The 20,350-nt window shown below is 53.9% G+C and overlaps 1 protein-coding gene across 1 annotated transcript; it reads right to left on the reverse strand.

Annotated features, from left to right (window-relative positions):
• Positions 1-263: 263 nt before the first annotated feature.
• On the reverse strand, positions 264-16,716 carry LOC147646774 (uncharacterized). Its single transcript, XM_086872973.1, has 7 exons — positions 15,875-16,716; positions 15,620-15,775; positions 15,284-15,348; positions 15,017-15,166; positions 14,613-14,828; positions 12,828-12,968; positions 264-491 (listed from the first exon to the last, which is right to left on the reverse strand). The coding sequence occupies exons 1-7, from the start codon at positions 15,999-16,001 to the stop codon at positions 264-266; spliced, it is 1,083 nt and encodes a 360-aa protein (XP_086729099.1). The 5' UTR covers positions 16,002-16,716.
• Between the last annotated feature and the right edge of the window lie 3,634 nt (positions 16,717-20,350).

The following is a 20,350-nucleotide window of genomic DNA, read 5'->3' on the forward strand; positions in this document are numbered from 1 at the left end:
CAGAGGTAACAGAGGGGCTGGGGACTGAGTTATAATAGCAGGTGGTGTGATGAGTATGTAAGGAGTTTGCTCGTAAAAACAAGAAAATAAAGGGTTAAGCAAGATATTGGCAATTGAAAAGTTCCAAGCAGAACTGGCAGAAACTCCAAGGACATCCTGTTGTTGAGCATAACTTGTATACTCATTACCTTAGCCAGATATGGAGCTTGAAGCATAACTTGTGTATCCAATATTTTAGCCAAAAATGGAGCTTGGCTTGCAGATCAAGGGCGATGCTGTGACGAAGAGGAGCATCTTCCTCCCCACGACCACCGAAAAGCAAAACACGACCACCTAGCAACAAGCCGCGCAGAAGCAGAATCAACCCGGATGACGCAGAAACCGGAACTGAAGACACTGTAAGGGCTCTGAAGTTTGGGGAGGGGGGCGCTAGCCGTTGGTGGAGCGGTGATTCCCCGGCCGCCCAGCGCTGTTTTGCTTGCTGCCGCTTGCTAAAATAAATCCAATTATTTTTATTCAACAAGGATCTTGATTTTTTTATTAATATAATCCATAACAACCACAATTCCCTTCATTAATTAATTGACCACTCTTTCTCCCTCTTTATGCTAATTAGTCCTATTTTTAGTCTTTTGATCCTAACTATTGTCATTTTCTCAGACAGGGTAAAAGGGGCCACTTTGGGGCCCATGGAAACTTTTCTGAGGAACATTTAGGGCAGTTTTGGGTCTGGGGAGGGAATTTAGAAAGAACTTGCGGGTCTGGAGGACACTTGGGGGAGCCAGGTGTGAAGTAGCCCCACTTTGTCCCTCCTGATTAATCCTGGCTAGCTCTGTCGAGGGGAGGGCAGGGAGGCTCTTCATGACCAAGATAAAGACCAAACAGCTGCTTTTCCCTCCGGCACAACGTCAGATGTTTATTCAGGCTGGGATCCAGGAGGAAAAAAAGAGAGGGAGGAAATATTTCCCAGGTACTTTCAAACCTTGGGAGAGGGGCGGGGAGACATATAACACCAAGCAATGGGATAACATTTCAGGGACAGGGAGGGGAAGGGAAAAACACGTCATAGCTGCAGGGAGGGTTTACACAGAAACTAAAGCACACCCAGGATTGTGCACTAGCACATCTCCCCCTATTTTGTTCTATATAATTCATGAAATGAGCTTATATGACTTACTGACCTGAAGTGGCCCACCAAGTACCATTTGCAGGCTGGTGAGGGTTACTCTGGTCTGCCAGCTCTATATGGTTGACATCTGAGGTAGCTGAGATCAGCTTAATTATGCTTTTGTATAGTATCCTGCTTAAAACTCCAAACTCCGTTAGCAAAATAATGACTAGCAGTGACAGAATAGTTTTCACTACTGAAGCTCACCACCCCGAGAGTCCCCAGTTTTTAAACAGTCCATTAAACCAGTCATCTGCTTCTTGCTTGACTTGTCCGATCATGCTTTTCATCTCTTGGAGTGTGGCATGGATGTTAGGAGCTTTCGATGTCAGATTCATGCAGCAGGGACCCTCCAACTCCTGGCACTCGTGCCCGTGGAGCAATAAGAGAAAGTCTATCGCTGCACCATTTTGGAGTGTTGCCTGCCTGCTAACTTCCTCATCTTCTAGGAGGGCACTTATGGCGCTAGATGTTAAATTTGCTTGTTTTACCACCCAGCATTCTAGGTGTCCCAGTTCACCTAGGGCCTTGGCTGCAGCCACCCAAAGAAGGAAAATGGATGCAGCAATTCTTTTTGATTTGGACCAATGAAAAATCTCCGAATCACAATTCTCATCTAAATTTGTAGCACTTCTCTTCTGAATTTTCCTCATCAAATTATTTTTATTGGTCCATTCGCCAATTAATGTTTGATTGGGTGCTAACAGTGATAGACGCCCTCTGGTACACAGCCCTCCGAGGAGACAGGGTGGAATTCCTGCCCATGCACTATCCCCACAAATGAGGAACAGTCCTTTGGGGAGGCTTTTGAGATGTGTATGAGCTGAGGAGTGCACTTTTGATGTAGCTTAGGACATGGCACCACCTTTTTGCTGTGAATTCTTCTCAATATTGTACTATATTGTGGAAGGTTTCTTTATTAATTGGAAGACTGACCCTAAAGTGTACACAGTGTAATGCTGGAGAGGAACCCAGTAGCTCTAACTCCTGGGGTTCCTGGCTTGCCTTAGGAAAATGTGGCAGCCACTCTTTGACGGGGTTTTTAAACTCTGCTTCTATTTGAGGGCTGTGGAAATTCATTACCTGCTTCAGGAGTCAGTGTATTAAAGCGATGGGTAAATTCATCATGCTGCAATGGAATTCCTACCAGGCAGGTAGACATAGGATTTTTCGCTGCTCAAGTAGATAGACATATGTTTTCTTGATGAAGTGTTTGTGCCAGGGTCACCCAGATGTCCTGGCGTGGCTGTGCGACGATCCAGGCCGCTGTCAGGCTGCTCAGTGCGAGCAGGATGACAGCAGGGTTAAGGCTCATCATGGATTTGAGTGAGAGGTAGGTTATTTCTAAAAACAAGGAAACAGACATTTTTGGAAACTTATTTACTGCCAAAGCATGCAGGTCAGAGGCTAGAAAGGTTTCTTCTTGCTCTCTTCGGTGGCGTCTTCTCTTGGAAGCAACAGCCACTCATCTCAGCTTCTCATCTCTTATTGCTGGGGCTGGATTCTTTGGAACAAAAGGTTTTACCCGTTTCTGAGGAATCCATCAGGGGCCGGCAGGGGTGGAGACACACGTGTAACCACGCCCCCAGGTGACAAGTTCATAGGGGCCCTTGGTTTGCCAAGTTTCAGGGTCCCTGATTAAAACTGGTGGACGCTGTGACAATTAAAACTGATCATCACTGTTAAAATGCCGAGTCACAGGAGGCTTCATGTTTTCAAATGAGCAGTTTAGGAAATTAATGGCAAACAGAGTTTTACAGGGTTTTTGTTGTGGAGACATCCACACTGCCTCGCTACCTTACCTGGCTAGGACTTGTTTGAGCGTCTGGTGTGCACACTCAATCACAGCTTGACCTGTGGAGGAGTGGGGGATGCCAGTTTTATGTTCCACTCCCCACTGCTGGACAAATTCCAGGAACTCCTTGGATTGATACGCTGGGCCATTATCTGTTTAAATTTCTTTAGGGATTCCCAATACAGAAAAGGCCTGTACTAAGTGTTGTTTGGCATGTACAGATTTTTCTCCTGCATGAGCAGAGGCATACACTGCTCCTGAGTATGTATCAATGCTCACGTGTACATACTTAAGGTGACCAAAACTGGGGATGTCAGTGATATCTGTTGGCCACACTTCACAGCTTTCAATTCCTCGGGGATTAACCCCCAGGCCTAATGATGGCACTGCCTGGAGCTGACAACTGGGACAGGTAGCCACGATGGCTTTAGCCTGACCCCATGTCAGCTGGAGCTGATGAATCAGTCCTGGCACATTTTGATGGTATCGCTGGTGACTTATCTTTGCCTGTTGGAACACATCTGGGAGACGTGCCTTTTCAGCTGGGGCAGCAAGGGAATCAGCCTCCCGGTTTCCCTCAGCGATTTCACCTGGCAATGGGGTATGCAACTTTATAAGCATCAGATAGAAAGGTTGCTCTCGATTTGAAACCAAATAAATCAGTTTTGAAAGCAATCTAAAGAGATGTTCGTTCTCAATGTCCTTGAGAACTGCCTGCTCCGCTCTGGACACCACTCCTGCTACGTAGGCTGAGTCAGTAACCAAATTAATCGGTTCTGAAAACTTCTCAAAGGCTCTTATGGCCGCAGCCAGTTCAGCTATCTGGGGTGACCCCTCTACAAACTCAACATCAGCTTCCCAAAGCTGAGTCTGTGGATTTCTCCAAGTCATCACCGACTTGTGAGATGTCCCAGATGCATCAGTGAACACTGTGAGAGCTTTGAGTGGCCTTTGGCTCCTTTTCTCACAAGGAATGAGGTGGAATTCCTCATGAAACAATTTGTGTGCTGGCGCATGAACTGAAATTTGCCCACTAGAGCTGTCCAGAGCAAACTGGAGGGTAGCATTGCTCTGCAGCAGATGCTCAAACATCTCTTTGGTCAGTCTCTCAGGGGAGTTTTTGCCTTCTCCAGAGAGCCTGACTGGGAGGTGAATACACATAAAGTCACAACCTGCCAGTTCATGCAGCCTTACCCTGGCCAACTGAATCAGCTGAGCCATCAGCTCTTGTGGCTTGGTGATAGTTTTGGGTCATTGATGGGAGAGGAAAACCCATTCTGTTATTAAGAGTGGATCTCTCTGCCCCTCGGCCCACTGGAATATTAACCCAGGTAGGTGTGGCAATTTGCCCAGGACAATAAATTTGAAAGGCAGCTCAGGTTTGAAGCGATGTGCCTGTCTTTCTGTCAAGGCCTTTTGTGCCTTTTCAATCACAATTTTTGCTTCTTGAGTCAGCTCCCTGGGAGACAGCAGCTCTCTCTCCCCTTTCAATAAATTGAGCAGGGGGCCCAGGTCCTCATTGGTGAGACCTAGCCAGGGTCTGACCCGGTTTAGTGACCCGCATAGGGAATGGAGATCTGCTAGAGTTTTAGGATTACCAATAATTTCCAATTTTTGTGCAACAACCATCCTTGCGGTAATTTCCAGGCCCAGGTATTTCCAAGGTGGCATCCTTTGAACTTTGTCTTCCTGCAATTGGAATCCAGCAGAGGTTAAAACTTTAACCACTACATCAAGGGTGTCTTGCAGCATGTTGTGTTTGGGACAGCATACCAAAACATCGTCCATGTAATGCAAAATGATGGCATCTCTCTTTTCAGCACGCACTGAGGACGGCAAAGACCCCACATATCACTGGCAGATGAAGGGGCTTGCTTTCATCCCCTGAGGTAATAACTGTCCAGTGGTACCCTTTCATTGGGGCTTCTCGGTTAATTGTGGGAATGGAAAAGGCAAACCTTGGCGCATCAGCTGGGCCCAGGGGAATTTGAAAAAACCAGTCTTTAATATCCAGTACTGCTAGGAGCCAATTTTGTGGTAACATAGTTGGGGATGGCATACCTGGTTAAAGAGACCCCATGTCCTCTATTTTTTTGTTTCTTTCTCTCAAATCCTGAAGGAGGTGCCATTTATCCTTCCCTGGCTTTTTTATTACAAACACCGGGGAATTCCAAGGGCTGATTGTTTCTACTATGTGTCATTTGGCCAATTATTGTTCTACTAACTTTTCTAGCACCCCAAGTTTTTGTCTGCTGAGAGGCCACTGGTTCACTCAAACTGGATTATTATCTACCGAAGTGTCTTGGGTAGATTAGGAGGTTAAATTGTATCCCCATTCATCCACCTAACCCAGACACAGGCTTTGTATTCTTAAAATTTCATCTAAGAGTAAAAGTGAGTGGAAAAGAAGCACCGAGTCTGTTATCAGAGACTGTACTTTCTCCCCCCGCATCGGGAGTTTTGACTTCCACACAGACAGACAACAAGACACAGATCGCTTTGGCTTTCCAGCTAGCCGGAGCAGAGAGGTCTTCCTGGACTGTTTTCTTTCCCCTTTTCTGAAACGAATCGAACCTGCTCTGAACTGGGGACTCGAGGGAGCACCGGGAGCTTGCACCCGTGGACTACCGGGAGCCCAGCCTGGGCAGCGGCATTTTCCAACACCAGAGAGACTGATAACAGAGCAAACACCCACAGCAAAGAGACCCTCTGAAGTTTGTCATCTCTTCTGAACGGCAAGAGGTTTTGTAATTTGATATCGTTCATTCTTGTGCCGGGTAGTGCTGTGGATGTGAAATAAACAGGTTTTTTCCACTTCACTCAGAGAAATCTCTTCCCGAACCGGTTGGAGGGTGGGAGAAAAGGGCCACGTGGGTTTGCTTCCCTGGGGGAGCCCCACTGGAGGTTTTCTCCCAAATCTGCCCTAAACCAGGACACCAAGATAACTTTTGGACCGGACACTCTACAGTGGCCTCCATCAAAAATCCAGAGGTGTCTCAGGAATTGATAATTTCACTCCCCACTGGGACATGGTGTCTCTTCCCCACAGCGGGCACTTGTAGTCTATAACAAAAGGTCGGACACTAGCTAACCTACCCTCCGGACCTTCAATCTGGACGATACCTTTAGCAATTTTAACCAGTTTCATTCCTCCAACACCCTGTATTTTTCCTGCCATGGGTTACAGTTCCCAATGTGAGGGCCACACCTTTTCAGGTATGATAGTCACATCTGCCCCAATATCAATTAACCCTTCTACATGGAGATGTTCTGATTTATGTGTTAAGTTCCATCCCATAATGGGTTTGTCTTCACCCACTACTTCTGCCCAGTAGACTCCTGGTGCTTTGTCATCTACTGGGATTTCTGTTGGAACAGGGATCACCTGGGCTATTACCTGCCCTTTGTCTACATAGAAAGGTGGTTGAGGGCACCTAGCTAAGAGAGTGAGGTGTGTTAGGTCTCCCTTAATTGTCATGGGAGCCACCTCAATCTCTATTGGTGAATGTGCTGTGTCTCCAATAGCAAAATACCTACTATCCAGTCCAGACGGGTCTTGTGAATTATCCTGCAAGTCTACTCCAATGACAGTCCAACGATCAGATCTGAAGCAAAAAGCTTTAGAAGTTATGTCGTGGTTTTAAACCAGTAACTAAGAAAATTACTTATTTCTTGCTGTGAGATATGGATTAGAACAAGAGCAAAACAGGCATAAAACTTAAAAGGAATAAAGAACGTTTATTCACAAACTACAATAATAAGAACAACAGAATAAACTTCCAGAAAAACCTTTTTTATCCCCCACTACCCACTATTCCCTTGTTCACATGACCACAGAGACAAAAACTTTGGAACTTGGATGGTTAGAACAGTCTCAATTCCTGCTACAGTCTTTTCACCAGTCTTTGTAGAGAAACAGAAGTCTCTTTCTGTTAATTTATGGAGTTTCTCACTAGAAAACTACTTCTGTTATAGTTTTCTATTGCCCTGATGTCAGCTGCCCAGAACTGCTGTTATCAGAGCTCACTCCTCCCACTTCACATCACTCTGAAGTGTGTATGGGCCATGAGTCTAGGGATGGCATTTTAAGGACGAGTTATTCAAAAGCAAAAGTCTTCTTCATCTGTCTCTGTAAGCTTCACTAGAAAACAGTTTTCTCATTGCCTCTCAAGGCTTCAAATCCTCCAGCACTTCACTGTACCACAATTACTCTACTTTTTACTCAAAATTTACATTTTGAACACTTTATTCCTCCCTACATACTCTATCATGAATTAAAGGAGTCCTTTCAGGACTTTATTGTCCATCTCCATAACTTGAACAGAAAAATATTTCATCTTAATTAAAGCACCTCCTTATTCTCTACCTTTTCTGAAGCTTCTTTTCTTTTCTGTCACTGGTAGTTTATAAAGTCTCTTTTCATGTTGATCACTCTCTTTTTCCCTCTCTGGATAAAAAGATTAATCTGCAAGTCTCATCTGGGTAATGAAAGGGTTAAAATCTTGCCCAGGCTTTGTAGATGGTTCTGTGACTTCTGTCAGTGCAGGAGCTGGAGCTGTCATTGATAGAAGATTCCTCATGGCTGTTCTGGAAAGTGTAGTCGCCGCCTTAGCCCGCCGCAGGTTCAGAGCCTCTTTCTTTCTTCACTCGGCAGTCTCTAGTAAATTTAGTCACAGCAAAACCTGCAGCCGAGCCAGAGATCGGCTTGGCTTGGCCAGAGCCCGGGGAAAGCCCCCCGCAAGCCCCCATCTCCCGGCCGAGAGCCGCTGGGTCCAGCCCAGCCCCCGCCCGGCCACATGGCCGGGCAGAGAACGGGAGGCCTGGAGCTCTGTTACCTTTCACAGCCAGGAAACAAAGAGCCCAAGAGTGCTCTGACTTTACATCTTAAGGTAGGGTTCACAAGTTGATCTCCCTTTTCAATGCTCAAAACTGCTGTCCATTCCCAGTAATGACCGATAATTGGTCAGGAGAAAAGACTCTCATCAGCCACCAGCAACTTCAACTTCCTTAGCTCTTAAAACCACCTTAAAGGTAAAGTCACCTCATGACAAGTTACAAATCACTTACTGAATCACTTTTGCGGTTGCCAGACCTTATTAGGCAAACGTTCCTCACAATTATATTTCTGCAGCCTCTCAGCCCGCTCCCTTTCCTCCCCTTTTCCCATTAAAATAGAGTCTTTTTTCTGCTTCAGGTCTGTCATTTTTATGTCTCTGCGCTTGACAGAAAAGCGCTGAGACTTTAGTTTCTTGGTTGACTGGCTAGAGCTTCTTTCTAGTGTTTCCCTTGTTGCTGGGTTTGAGGACAGTTCCTTGCAAAATGTCCTGGCCTCTTGCACTGGAAACAGACGATGTGCTGCAGCTGTTCTGGTGACATCTGTGGCTTATTCATTCCTGGTGTCACTGCTGCCACTGTCCTTGGGTTGCCTGGTTTCTTGCCGTGTACGCTGTACAAGTCTGCTTTCTGGGCACATGGCTTCAATCATATCTGCTATGGTGGGTGGAGGGTTAATAAGTAGACTCAGAATTGCTCTACGACAAGCGTCGTTGGCATTTCATTGGGCCATTTCTTGAAGCAGTTCTGTCTGGGCCACTGGTTCTTTAACTTGTCTCTGTATCTGTAGTCTCAGTCGATCTACAAACTGTAAGAAACTATCAGATGGCAGCTGGTTAATATTAACATAACTGACTTGAATATCAGCTGCTATTGTATACCACAGGAGCCGCTGTTAGCATACCTTCATCTTCTCCAGGGCTGGTATTCCCTGGGTTTCTCTGCCTGCACCCCCCCACGCCGGGCTCTGGGGGCTCCATTCCCTCACCAAGCCTGTGGAGAGACCCAGCTCCTCCCCTGCAGGAGCCAGGCGGAGGCCCGCACCCTGCCACGCCAGGCTCGGTAGGCTGGCACCCCCCCATCGGGAGGCAGGGCCGGGACACCCCTCTCCCTGCCCCTCTGCAGGAGCAAGGGGTGTAACTCTCTCTCTCCCTGCCCCTTCTCCCTGGGGAACAGGGGCCGGAGGGATAAGTGGATACAACACGGACTCAAAGTATCTAGGCACAGGAGGCCCAAACTTGCTGGAATAATCCAAATTGCAGGTTTATTGTCTGTCGTCCATCCGGGGCAAGAAAGAGACAGAAATGCCCTGGGTCTTATCTCTTATACAAAGGGGTGGGGGTGATCGGGGGATACAGAGAGGTCACAGCCAATGGGAAGGGGGAAGGGAGAAGGTTCTCAGGTAAGAACTAACATTACACAAAACAGAGGTGAGTTTTACTCTTGGGAGATACCAAGATTTTTAGACGCACTACAACAACAATGACATGTAGAAGGCGAGCCCGCCCTCAAGCACGGCCATCCAAGTCAGTCAGGGGCACAGGCTGCAGCTGAAGCTGCCAAGCGTTGCTGTGAGGCTGGCAAGTGAAGAGAAAGCCATTGTGGTCAATTCTGCTGAAGCCTTTTGCCAAACCAAAGGCAACTGTGCCCACAGCCTCCCCCTGTTTGGCACTCAGCTGCTGCAGACGCCTCACTGTGCAGGTGCCGACGTTGGGGCTGCTGCTGTTCCTGTGCACACTCTGCTGCTGTTCCTGTGCACACTCTGCTGCTGTTCCTGTGCACACTCTGCTGCTGTTTCTGTGGGCTCCTGAGTCGCTTCAGCAGCAGCGACTGGGCAGCCCTGCTGGAGGAGACATCACCACCCTCCCCTTGGTGGCAGCAGCTCTGCGGACCCCGAGCTCTGTGTCAGGGGAGCCTCAGTCACAGCACCGTGTCCTGGGCAGCCGCGAGGGCCCGGGCTGGCGGCCAGCCCTGCCTCTGCCCACTGCCCCTTATCGCAGGCACCCAGTGGCCGTGGCCTGGCAGCACCCCCCTGCCCTGCATGTCCCCAGCCAGCCCAGCCTGGGCACACCTTGGGCTGTCCGCACCCTCCTGGAGGGGTGTTGTCCCAGCCTCGAGGGCTTCTGCTGCAGGCCTGGGAGACATTCTGGGGAAGTGCCAGGTCGGCCGGCTGTCAGGAAAAAGGTGGCTGCCCGGGGGCTGCTTATGCCCTCTGACACCCAATTCCTCAGGTCTTCCCACCGGTCCAGCCTTTCAGGGGCCTCCTGTCCCCTTTGGAGCCTCCAGCCTCCACACATGCCCCTCACGCCGTCCCACGCTTTTGTCCCGCCTGGGCCTCCACAGACCCTCATCCATTTACAGATTCCCAGTGCCCTGTTCCCTCAGAGTCTCCCCCAGTGCAGCCCGGCAGCAGCGCCACAGCCCCACAGGAGCTCCAGAGGAGCAGGATCAAGAGGCACGTGGGAGCCCTCAGCAACCCAGCCAGCACCACACGGGCACGAGGACACAGATGGCGGCGCTTCCTGGCTGAGACAGGGTTTGTGCCTTCAGCAGAACCACCAAAGGCCAAGGGTTTCTGGCCATTTTCCCTGCACCACTGCATGCCTGGGCAGCTTGCTGAGCTGTGATTCCCCCAGTGGAATCACATTTTCCCCGCTTCCTCTATGCCCTGTACACCATGGGAAGCAAGATAAAGGTCTTGGGAAGTGACTGCCTATTATAATATATACTATATTTATATCCTAAAAGAAAATGAAAAGAAGAAAAGAACAATATTTAAGAAACAAAAAAAATTCTCTGCTGGTTCAGGTGGCCCCAGCAGACAGAGCCTGCCGGGTCAGTTGCCAGCAGAGCTCCAGCAGCGCAGCCAGCTGAGGCCCAACAGACGAGGCCGTGTCCTCCATGCCCTGCGCAGCTCAACTTGCAGGTTCTCCAAGATGGAATATTGAGCCGTCTCTACTGCCTGGGTGATGTAAAATGTTTGAATTGCCAGGTTTCCGATGGCAGGGCTGGTGTCACAAACCACGTTCTTAAGGGCTGGAAGAGAGATGAACAGAGCCACGGTCAGATTCCCAGACCTGCGGAGGCCCACGGAGAGCCCCCGGCCAGGGCCATCCCAGCCGGCTCTTGCCATGGCCAGCAGGGAGCAGGGACCAAGGGGATCAACCCGAAGCTGCTGGCCACGAATGCCCCACGTGAAACCTCGGAGTGATCCACCCACGCCGCCCCTCATCCGCACGTTGAGCAGAGACCTTCGCAGACAGTCCAGGACTTGCAGCTCCACCCAGCAGCCCCGCTGACAGCCCGCTGCCCTCACTCACATTTGTAAATTAGCTGCAGGTCTTCTTTCTGCCGCCTCAGGAGCCGCCCGGCCATCCCTGGGAACACAGAGCCTGTCAGGGCCCCAGCGGCACAGCTCCCTGCCAGCGGCGCTGCCAGCCCTGTGCTCACACGCCCTCCCGCCCCGGCAGGGCTCAACCCGGGCCCGTGCCGCATCCTGACTCAGCCCAAGGGCACGGCTGCCAGAGGCCGGCAGCAGCAGCCCCGAGGGCAGGCGGGGCTCCAGGGCGTGGGGCCCGGGTGCCGCTGCCGGGGCAGCAGTCGGGGCCGGGGCCGAGCTGTGGCGGGGCGGGGAGGGAGCCCGGGCTCGTGGCTCACCGATGAACCTGATGGCCGCCGCTCGCAGGGGCTCCTGTGGGCTCTGCAGGTACGGCAGGGCCCGACGCAGGTCCTCCGCCGCTCGGTTCCTGTCCTGTGCCAGCTGGAGAGAGCGGCAGGAGGGAAGGGTTGGCGCGGGCTCTGCCCCTCGGCCAGGCGCTGCCTGCCCGGCCAGCCCTGAGGCCCGGCCAGCAGCCGCTGGCGCCGAGCTCTGGAAGGGGCAGAGGACCGGCTGCTGCCCAGGGAGCCGCGGTGCCGCCCTGCCCTGCAGCCCCAGTGGATCGGGGCTCCATCGGAACCAGGCTCGGGACCACAGGAGCCTGAAGAAGAAGCCGTGCGGCCCCCGGGGGCGGCACTGGGCAGGGGCGCAGCTGCCAGCCCCACACACCGAGCGCTGGGGACAGGGGGCTTCTCCAGGCTGAGGCTGGGCCTTCCAAGCCGTCCTTACCAGGCACTCGGTGATCATCCACAGCTTCTTCTTTTTCACAGGTCTTTCAAGATCTCTCCTCTTCAGGAACTCGGCCGCACAAAGCAGCGTTGCCCAAGAAGCCTGGAGAGCAGCAGAGACCCGCAGATGGCCCCACAAGTCAGGACACAGGACCCGCCCGCATTCGTGTGCCAAGGCCAGGAGGAGGCTGCAGCCGGCAAGGTGCCAGGGCAGGAGGCGGCCGAGCCCCCTCCCCGGGTGACAGCAGCAGCCCAGGAATCCTCACCTCTGCCACCTGCTGGTTCTCGTCATGGCAGTGGAAGAAGAGAGGCAGCAGGCTGTGGTGCACGTGTGACTTCAGGGCCTTTTTTTCCTTTTCTGTTAGAAGAGTCATCAATGATCGGAAGAATAATATGGACACCAGCTGCACCTGGCTATTATCCTATATGAAAGGAAGGAAGGAAAAAAGACCTCAGCCCTGTCTGCATGGGGCTCAGCAGGGCGCAGGCCTGAGAATCCCCCGGGCGCCAAGTGTCTGGGCAGCAGCCAGTGGCCTCGGCTGGGGGCACAGAGCCTTACGTGGTCAAAGAGTGGCAGGAGCGCCTCAGCCAGCTGCAGGGCAATGGGGCTGGGTATCAGCATGTCCTTGTCCAAGACGATAAAGCTGAGCACCATGACTGTCATCCTGACTATCTCTCCATCTGCATCCCACAGGAAATCTACAAGACTTTCAGTCAGGCTCCGCATTTTTTCAGCCTGTGTGGAAGACAAGTCTGTGAAACGCCACCCTGCTGCCACAGGGCCAAGAGGCCAAAGGCCTGTCCCAAAGCACTCAGGAAGAAGCAGGAGGCAGGAGAGCTGGCAGCAGCTGCCTCGGGGCCCGAAGCCCAGCCGAGCCCAAGGGACTGCGTTTCCCGGCGCAGCTTCAGCCACTGCCCACTTCTCACCATCGAGGGATCGTCAATCAACTTGAAAAGGGCCCTGAGCGCCAGGTGACGCTTGTCCCTGCTCTCGCTCCGCAGGTGCCTTGAGAAGATTTCCAGGACTCTGTTAGTGCTGCGTTCGCTCAAGTCCAGGTAGTCCAGGATCTGAAAGGCACAGGGCAGTGACAGGGGAGGCAGCCGGCAGGAGCCCAGAAACAAGACAGGAAACAGGGCCCGGGCAGCAGCACAAGGCATGGGCACCGTCCCAGGCAGCTGCAGCTATGAGAGGGCAGAGAGGTGGCAGGCAGCTCTGCAGGGAGGCACTTTTGGCCATCAGGCTCACCTCCACAAGGAATGCCAGGGCAGGCAGATCCCAGCGTGCCTCCTGTGTGCTGAGCAGCTGGAGCAGGTAGGGAACGATGCGGGAACACAAGGGGATAGAGGCAGACGACATCTCCCTGCCAGGGTGAAAAAGTAGCCCAGACTGTGAGCTGGGAGGACAAACATCTCCCAGGACTGATTGACAGAGTTCAGATCTTTGAGCACCATCCTGCAAGGATAGGGGACCTGGGCCCTTGGGGAGGTGACTCCTTGTGGGCACCCTCCTTTCCCAGCCTTTTCCAGTCTCCCTAGCCGTCCCTCGGTGACGAGGCCCTCTGGCCCACGACAGTGGGGACTGTGTTGGGCAACCTCAGCACGGGGCACAAATGCCAGAGGCAGTGGGGAGAAGGGGGTCTCACCTGGCCAGCAGACCCACGGCATAGTGGTGGGTGTCAGCAGAGAGCAGCTTGTCCCAGCCACGCTTGTGTTCCATTTCCACCACCACTTCCTCACGATGCATTTGGCACAGCAGGGACTTCAGGGCCTGCACTGCAAAGCTGTGTGCACAGCAAAGCCCAGGTCACGCTGGGAGCACTGGCTCCTGCCGTGGAGACATGGCAGGGACAGGAGGAGTGGGATAGAGCACCTGTTGGGGCTGATGGCAAGGCCGTGTTGCTCCTGGCATCCCTTCCAGAAGGCATTGAGATCCTCTGGCATCTCCAAAGTGCTGAAGAACACTTGGAAGAGCAGATGCACAAAGAGGCGGGGGAAATGCACCGTCACTACATGTGGGACGCAGGGCATCTGAAGGATCTTCCACATCAGCACAGTTGCCTGCAGAGGACAGAGAACCCTGAGACAGCGCTCAGTGCCGAGGTGTGCGGGTGGCAGGGCCTGAGTGTGGCAGGGAGCGGTCAGGGGAAACCCCTGGGGAGCTCCACGCCTGGTGCCCCTGAAGCTGCCCCTAGGCCAGGTTTCAGCCCAGTGCCTGAGGCAGGGAGATGCAGTTGGGGAAGGAGGAAACAGAGCTGCTGAAGAGGTGGCTTGCCAGGGGCTGAGCAAAGGCCAGTTGCAGAAACTCACAGCCAGGGCAAAGACACCCGTGTTGTCTCCATCAGAGGTGCGCGTGCTGTGCTCTGGCCAGTTCCCCAGCACATCGAGGACTATCCGGTATGCCCGCTCCGCTGTCCTGGGCGAGCACAAGATGGTCTTCCACATGGTCATATCAGCTCTGCGGGGCGACAGCTCTGTCTCACGGGGGTCTCAGACACATCCCCGTGGCCTGGGCAGCAGTGGGGGGGAGCTGAGCTTGCTGCCAGCTCTGCCTCTGCCTGCTGCCCCTCGCCAGCAGCAGCAGCCAGGCAGCCCAGCCCTGTGGGGACAGGGCCCTGAGGGCCATGGCATGGCAGCAGGCTCGGGGACCGATGTAGCAGGGCTGGGAAAGGTCCCAGGTAGACAGGACCCTGGAAGTCTCTGTTGGTCAGACACCTGGGCCAGGCTGTGCAGGCTGATGGGCTGAGGAGCCCTGAGCCCTCTGGGCACGTGGGCCCCGTACCTGTCACACGTTGGGGCCACACGCAGGAGAGCAATGACCACGTCAGCGGGCTGTGCCTCGCTCAGATCCAGCAGGGTCCTGTTCAGCCTGTGCTCAGAGAACTGATTGGCCATGAGCCACTGGTGGATGTACCTCACCATGGCAGGCACCTGGAGAAAGCACAAGGGGAGACTTGGAAAGCTGCCACAGGGAGTCAGGAATGTCCCCAGCTTCCCCAGAGAAGTGCTTCCCTTCTCAGCACGCTGCAATGGCCTCAAAGGCTTTGAGTGATCAGCAAGCGTGGCTTGGGAGGCCAAGCGATCCCTGGAGGATCAAACCCTGGCCACAGGCTGCTTACTTGCTTTTGACTGTAAAAACCCTCCTCTACAAGCATATCCAGCAGGGCAGCAGTGGCCTTGGTGTTGAAGATGTATGAATAAGGTCTGAGCCCAGTGGCCATGGCGCTGGTCCCTTCTTCCCGAATTCTCTTGATGAAGCTGCAAACCAGCTGTAGGAGAAGGGCGGGAGACAGAAACATCGGGGATGTTCCATGGAGTGCTCCAGGCGTGCTGCTGGGCTGAGCAGTGCCAGCAGGCCCAGCCCAGTTGGGGATGGCTGCAGGTACCTGCGCTGTTCTGCGGAAGAGGCCACCGCCAAGGTCCTGCTCTTGTGTCTGGGCCATGGCTGCATCTGGCAAAGAGCAGCCAGAGCTGAGGGGCTGCGGGAGAGGCCGGAGAACGCAGCCCAGCCCTGCGATCCCCAGGCAGGGACAGCCCCGCGGATGCCCCAGGGGATGGAGCACGGCCACTGCTGGGGGGGGCAGCCCCAGCCCCTCTTTTATGCTGTCCATGGGTGTGTATCCACAGGACAGGGTGGGATGGGATGAGATGGGATGCAATGGGATGGGATGGGGCCAAGATGGCCGCAGGCACCAGCCCTGTGGCCCAGCTCTGCCACTCACCCTCCTCCAGCGGCCGGAACTGCTGCACCTCTTCGGTCTCTGGTGCTGGGGCAGCTCCAGGGCCTTCTTCCTCTTCCTCCTCCTCCTCCTGCACCCAGGCCAGCTTGGGCACTCTTGGGGGTTGCTGCTCCATATCATCTTCAACACTCTCCCATCCTTTCCATAGGAACAGCACCAGGGGATGGCATGGCATGCAATGGGATGGGGCCAAGCTGGCAACAGGCGCTAGCCCTAAGGCCGAGCTCTGCAACTCACCCTCCCGTGGTGCCTGGAACTCCTGCACCTCTTCAGTCTCCTGTGCCAGGACAGCTCCAGGGCCTTCTCCTTCCTCCTCCTCCTCAACCCAGGCCAACTTGGGCACTCTTGGGGGTCGCTGCTCCATGGCAGGGACTGGATTTATAGCTACTTGCAGGAGAGATGGCTCGGAAAAGCTCCGAGTCAGCAAGTGCTGCAGTCGTGCCTGGAAGGCACCTGCAAGACTCAAGTCTGGGCAAGACGGCAGGACAGCGAGTCCTGCACTTGTGTCTTGAGGGCTCCTGCCACAAGGACAGGAGGCTCCTCGTCAAGGTTTGAGGTCTGGTCTCAAGGGCAGTGACTGCAGGGATGGGCGACACCTCGGAAAAGCTCCGGGTCACCAAATCCCACGGTCTGCCTTGAGAGAACCTTGAGAAGCCTCGGCAAGGCCACAGGTCAGCAAGTGCTGCAGTCGTGCCTGGAAGGCACCTGCAAGACTCAAGTCCTGGCAAGACGGCAGGACAGCGAGTCCTGCACTTGTGTCTTGAGGGCTCCTGCCACAAGGACAGGAGGCTCCTCGTCAAGGTTTGAGGTCTGGTCTCAAGGGCAGTGATTGCAGGGATGGGCGACACCTCGGAAAAGCCCCGGGTCACCAAGTCCCACGGTCTGCCCTTGACAGAACCTTAAGAAAGAAGCCTCGGCAAGGCCACAGGTCAGCAAGCCCTGTGGTCTGGCCTCGAGGTCACCTGTTGGAATAACGCTTCGGAAAAGCTCCGGGTCCGACACAAACGAGTGTGCTGTGCGGGGGCTCCTCACAGCACCGCTCTGACGCGTCCTGTCCCGTCGCGTGCACCGAGCACTGTGGCGTGGTCCTGTCACCGCCAGCTCCTATGCCACCACATGTCACAAAGGGCCCTCTGACACCCTGTCCCTTTCCATCCCATGGTGACCATATGTCACAAAGGGCCCTCACGCACCCTGCCAGCTGCCCTGGTTCCCCCTGCCCCCATCCCCCCAAAAATGGCCCAGGTTGGGAGGAATCTCTTGCCCAAAGGGTCTAAGACAGCCCAACAGGATCTTTAGGAATGCCTCAAACCATCAGCCAACGCTGCCCTGCTCTGCAGGCTCAGGGCAGCAGAAGGAGCCCCCAGGGCTGCCGACGCAGCCGCAGCAGGAAGGGCACGGGGCCTTGCACAGAAGCTGGCACGGCCTCCTTGGGACACGTCCCAGCTGGTGGCCATTCTAAACCTGCAGGTGTGACACAGACAAGGAACGTGTGGGCCAGGGCACGAATGCTGCTCTGAGCCCTGGGGCCCCGGCCAGCACTGAAATCAGCAGGTGTGGCAGAGTCCCCGCCAAGGCAGACCTGCCACCCCACCCGAGCCCTGGCAGTGCTGGCACTCGTCTCCTGCCCCAGAGACCTGTACCCCTGGGGGGCTTCTGTGCCAGAGGGCAGCCAAAGCCCACATCTTTTTAGAATTTTTCCAAAGCCTGCCGACTGTTTTCAAGGTTTTCTTCCTATTTTCTCCCTAGTGTACAATCTCCAGAAATTGTGCTTTTCCATCCTTTTGCATTTATTAAATTGACCTGCAATGACCAATCAATCAAAATCCTGGGAAAACTTGAACTTCAGGTTGAACCCGGGCAAAATATTTATCTCCCACACTTGAAGCCATGAATTGCCAAGTACTGTCCCCGCTGTCACACCCTGTCCCCTGTAGGTGTGCTGATGCCATTTCAAAGGGGTTGCCAATGAAAACCAGTTTGAAGATTTTTGTAGTTTCCACATTGGCATTCAAATCCTTGACTAGAAAAATCACATGTCAAAATTTCTAGGATTCTTCCATACCAAAGCTGTCATCTTCACCCTGGATTTTAGAGTGTCTGAACAGTCACACAAGGTTTGAGTTTTAGACACTACAGAAGAAGTCTTTGCTGTTGGGCTATGCCATGACATCAGCATATAGTCCTGATGATTCCTGTAGGCAGGAGCAGCAAACACAAGAATGAGCCAAACAAGCTATTCCTGTGTTCTCATGTCCTGCACAGCAGTAACTGGGAATTCAAGAATGGATTCAGGAAGCAATGGGTGCACAGGGAGCCACAAAAACTTTGGGGTGCTGAAATGGACCAGCCTGGTGCCTGTGCCTGGGCTGCACCGGGCTGAGCTCCAACTGGACGATCTAACAATGGCTGAATGGACACACCGTGGGCCACAGGAGACTCCTGCTCCCAGTTCTGTGAGCTACAATATTCATTTGTGATTCACCAGATGATTTTTTCATCTTTCCTTGAAATCCAGGAGAGGAAAAGGTCAACAGGGAGAAGTGTTCTTCCAATTCTAGTGACAGTTGTGTCTGCACACCACCTGTGCCCATGGCAGGGTGGTTGGAAGTGGATGATGTTTATGATACTTTGCAACACAAAATGTTCTGAGATTCTGTGATTCACCAAGTGGAGTGGAAAACTAAGCCATGTAAGTCCCTGCTTTTTTTCAGTGCATGCTGCTTACTCCTCTGTTCCAAGCAAGTCCAGGATTTTGTTTCATGTGTCTTTAAGGTGCCTGGACAGAAGAGAGGGAGGGCAGCTGCAGCACAGGGCTCATGTCCCATCAGAGTCTCTTACTCTCTCTCTCACGATGGCGCTGATGCCGCTGCCTTGGGACACCTGAGTGTGGAAGGCGAGCCCGCCCTCAAGCACGGCCATCCAAGTCAGTCAGGGGCACAGGCTGCAGCTGAAGCTGCCAAGCGTTGCTGTGAGGCTGGCAAGTGAAGAGAAAGCCATTGTGGCCAATTCTGCTGAAGCCTTCTGCTAAACCAAAGGCAACTGTGCCCACAGCCTCCCCCGGTTTGGCACCCGGCTGCTGCAGACGCCTCACTGTGCAGGTGCCGACGTTGGGGCTGCTGCTGTTCCTGTGCACACTCTGCTGCTGTTTCTGTGCACACTCTGCTGCTGTTCCTGTGCACACTCTGCTGCTGTTTCTGTGGGCTCCTGAGTCGCTTCAGCAGCAGCGACTGGGCAGCCCTGCTGGAGGAGACATCACCACCCTCCCCTTGGTGGCAGCAGCTCTGCGGACCCCGAGCTCTGTGTCAGGGGAGCCTCAGTCACAGCACCGTGTCCTGGGCAGCCGCGAGGGCCTGGGCTGGCGGCCAGCCCTGCCTCTGCCCACTGCCCCTTATCGCAGGCACCCAGTGGCCATGGGCCGGCAGCACCCCCCTGCCCTGCATGTCCCCAGCCAGCCCAGCCTGGGCATACCTTGGGCTGTCCGTACCCTCCTGGAGGGGTGTTGTCCCAGCCTCGAGGGCTTCTGCTGCAGGCCTGGGAGACATTCTGGGGAAGTGCCAGGTCGGCCGGCTGTCAGGAAAAAGGTGGCTGCCCGGGGGCTGCTTATGCCCTCTGACACCCAATTCCTCAGGTCTTCCCACCGGTCCAGCCTTTCAGGGGCCTCCTGTCCCCTTTGGAGCCTCCAGCCTCCACACATGCCCCTCACGCCTTCCCACGCTTTTGTCCCGCCTGGGCCTCCACAGACCCTCATCCATTTACAGCCTCCCAGTGCCCTGTTCCCTCAGAGTCTCCCCCAGCATGGACCAGCAGCAGCGCCACAGCCCCACAGGAGCTCCAGAGGAGCAGGATCAAGAGGCACGTGGGAGCCCTCAGCAACCCAGCCAGCACCACACGGGCACGAGGACACAGATGGCGGCGCTTCCTGGCTGAGACAGGGTTTGTGCCTTCAGCAGAATCTCCAAAGGCCAAGGGCTTCTGTCCATTTTCCCTGCACCGCTGCATGCCCTAGCAGGTTGCTGAGCATAAGCCACCCTCTTCCCTCTCTTCCACTATGCCCCACACACCCTGGGCAGCAAAGGAAAGGTCTTGGGATTCTGTATATTTTAACATATCCTATATTTACATACTAAATGAAAACCAAAAGAAGAAAAGAACAGTCTTTAAGAAAAAAAAAAATCCCAGCTGGCTCAGGTAGCCCCAGAAGACAGAGCCTCCCAGATCAGCTCTCTGCAGAGATCCAGCAGCTCAGCCAGCTGAGGCCAGACAGACGAGGCCGTGTCCTCCATGACCTGAGGAATTGATCTTGCATCCTCTGGAGGACGGAATATCGGCCACTCTGTATTGCCTGAAGAACTTACAATGTTTCAAGTGCCAGGTCTGACATGGAACAGCTTCTGTCCTCTGTCAGGCTTTCAAGGGCTGGAAGAGAGATGAACAGAGCTACTGTCAGATTCCCAGACCTGCGGAGGCCCACGGAGAGCCCCCTGCCAGGGCCATCCCAGCCGTCTCTTGCCATGGCCAGCAGGGAGCAGGGACCAAGGGGATCAACCCGAAGCTGCTGGCCACGAATGCCCCACGTGAAACCTCGGAGTGATCCACCCACGCCGCCCCTCATCCGCACATTGAGCAGAGCCCTCCACAGACAGTCCAGGACTTGCTGCTCTCCCCGACATCCCCGCTGACAGCCCACTGCCCTCACTCACATTTGTAAAT

This window comes from Cyanistes caeruleus, unplaced genomic scaffold, assembly GCF_971803275.1.
Source record: "Cyanistes caeruleus unplaced genomic scaffold, bCyaCae1.hap1.1 HAP1_SCAFFOLD_80, whole genome shotgun sequence".
Lineage (NCBI taxonomy): Eukaryota > Metazoa > Chordata > Aves > Passeriformes > Paridae > Cyanistes > Cyanistes caeruleus.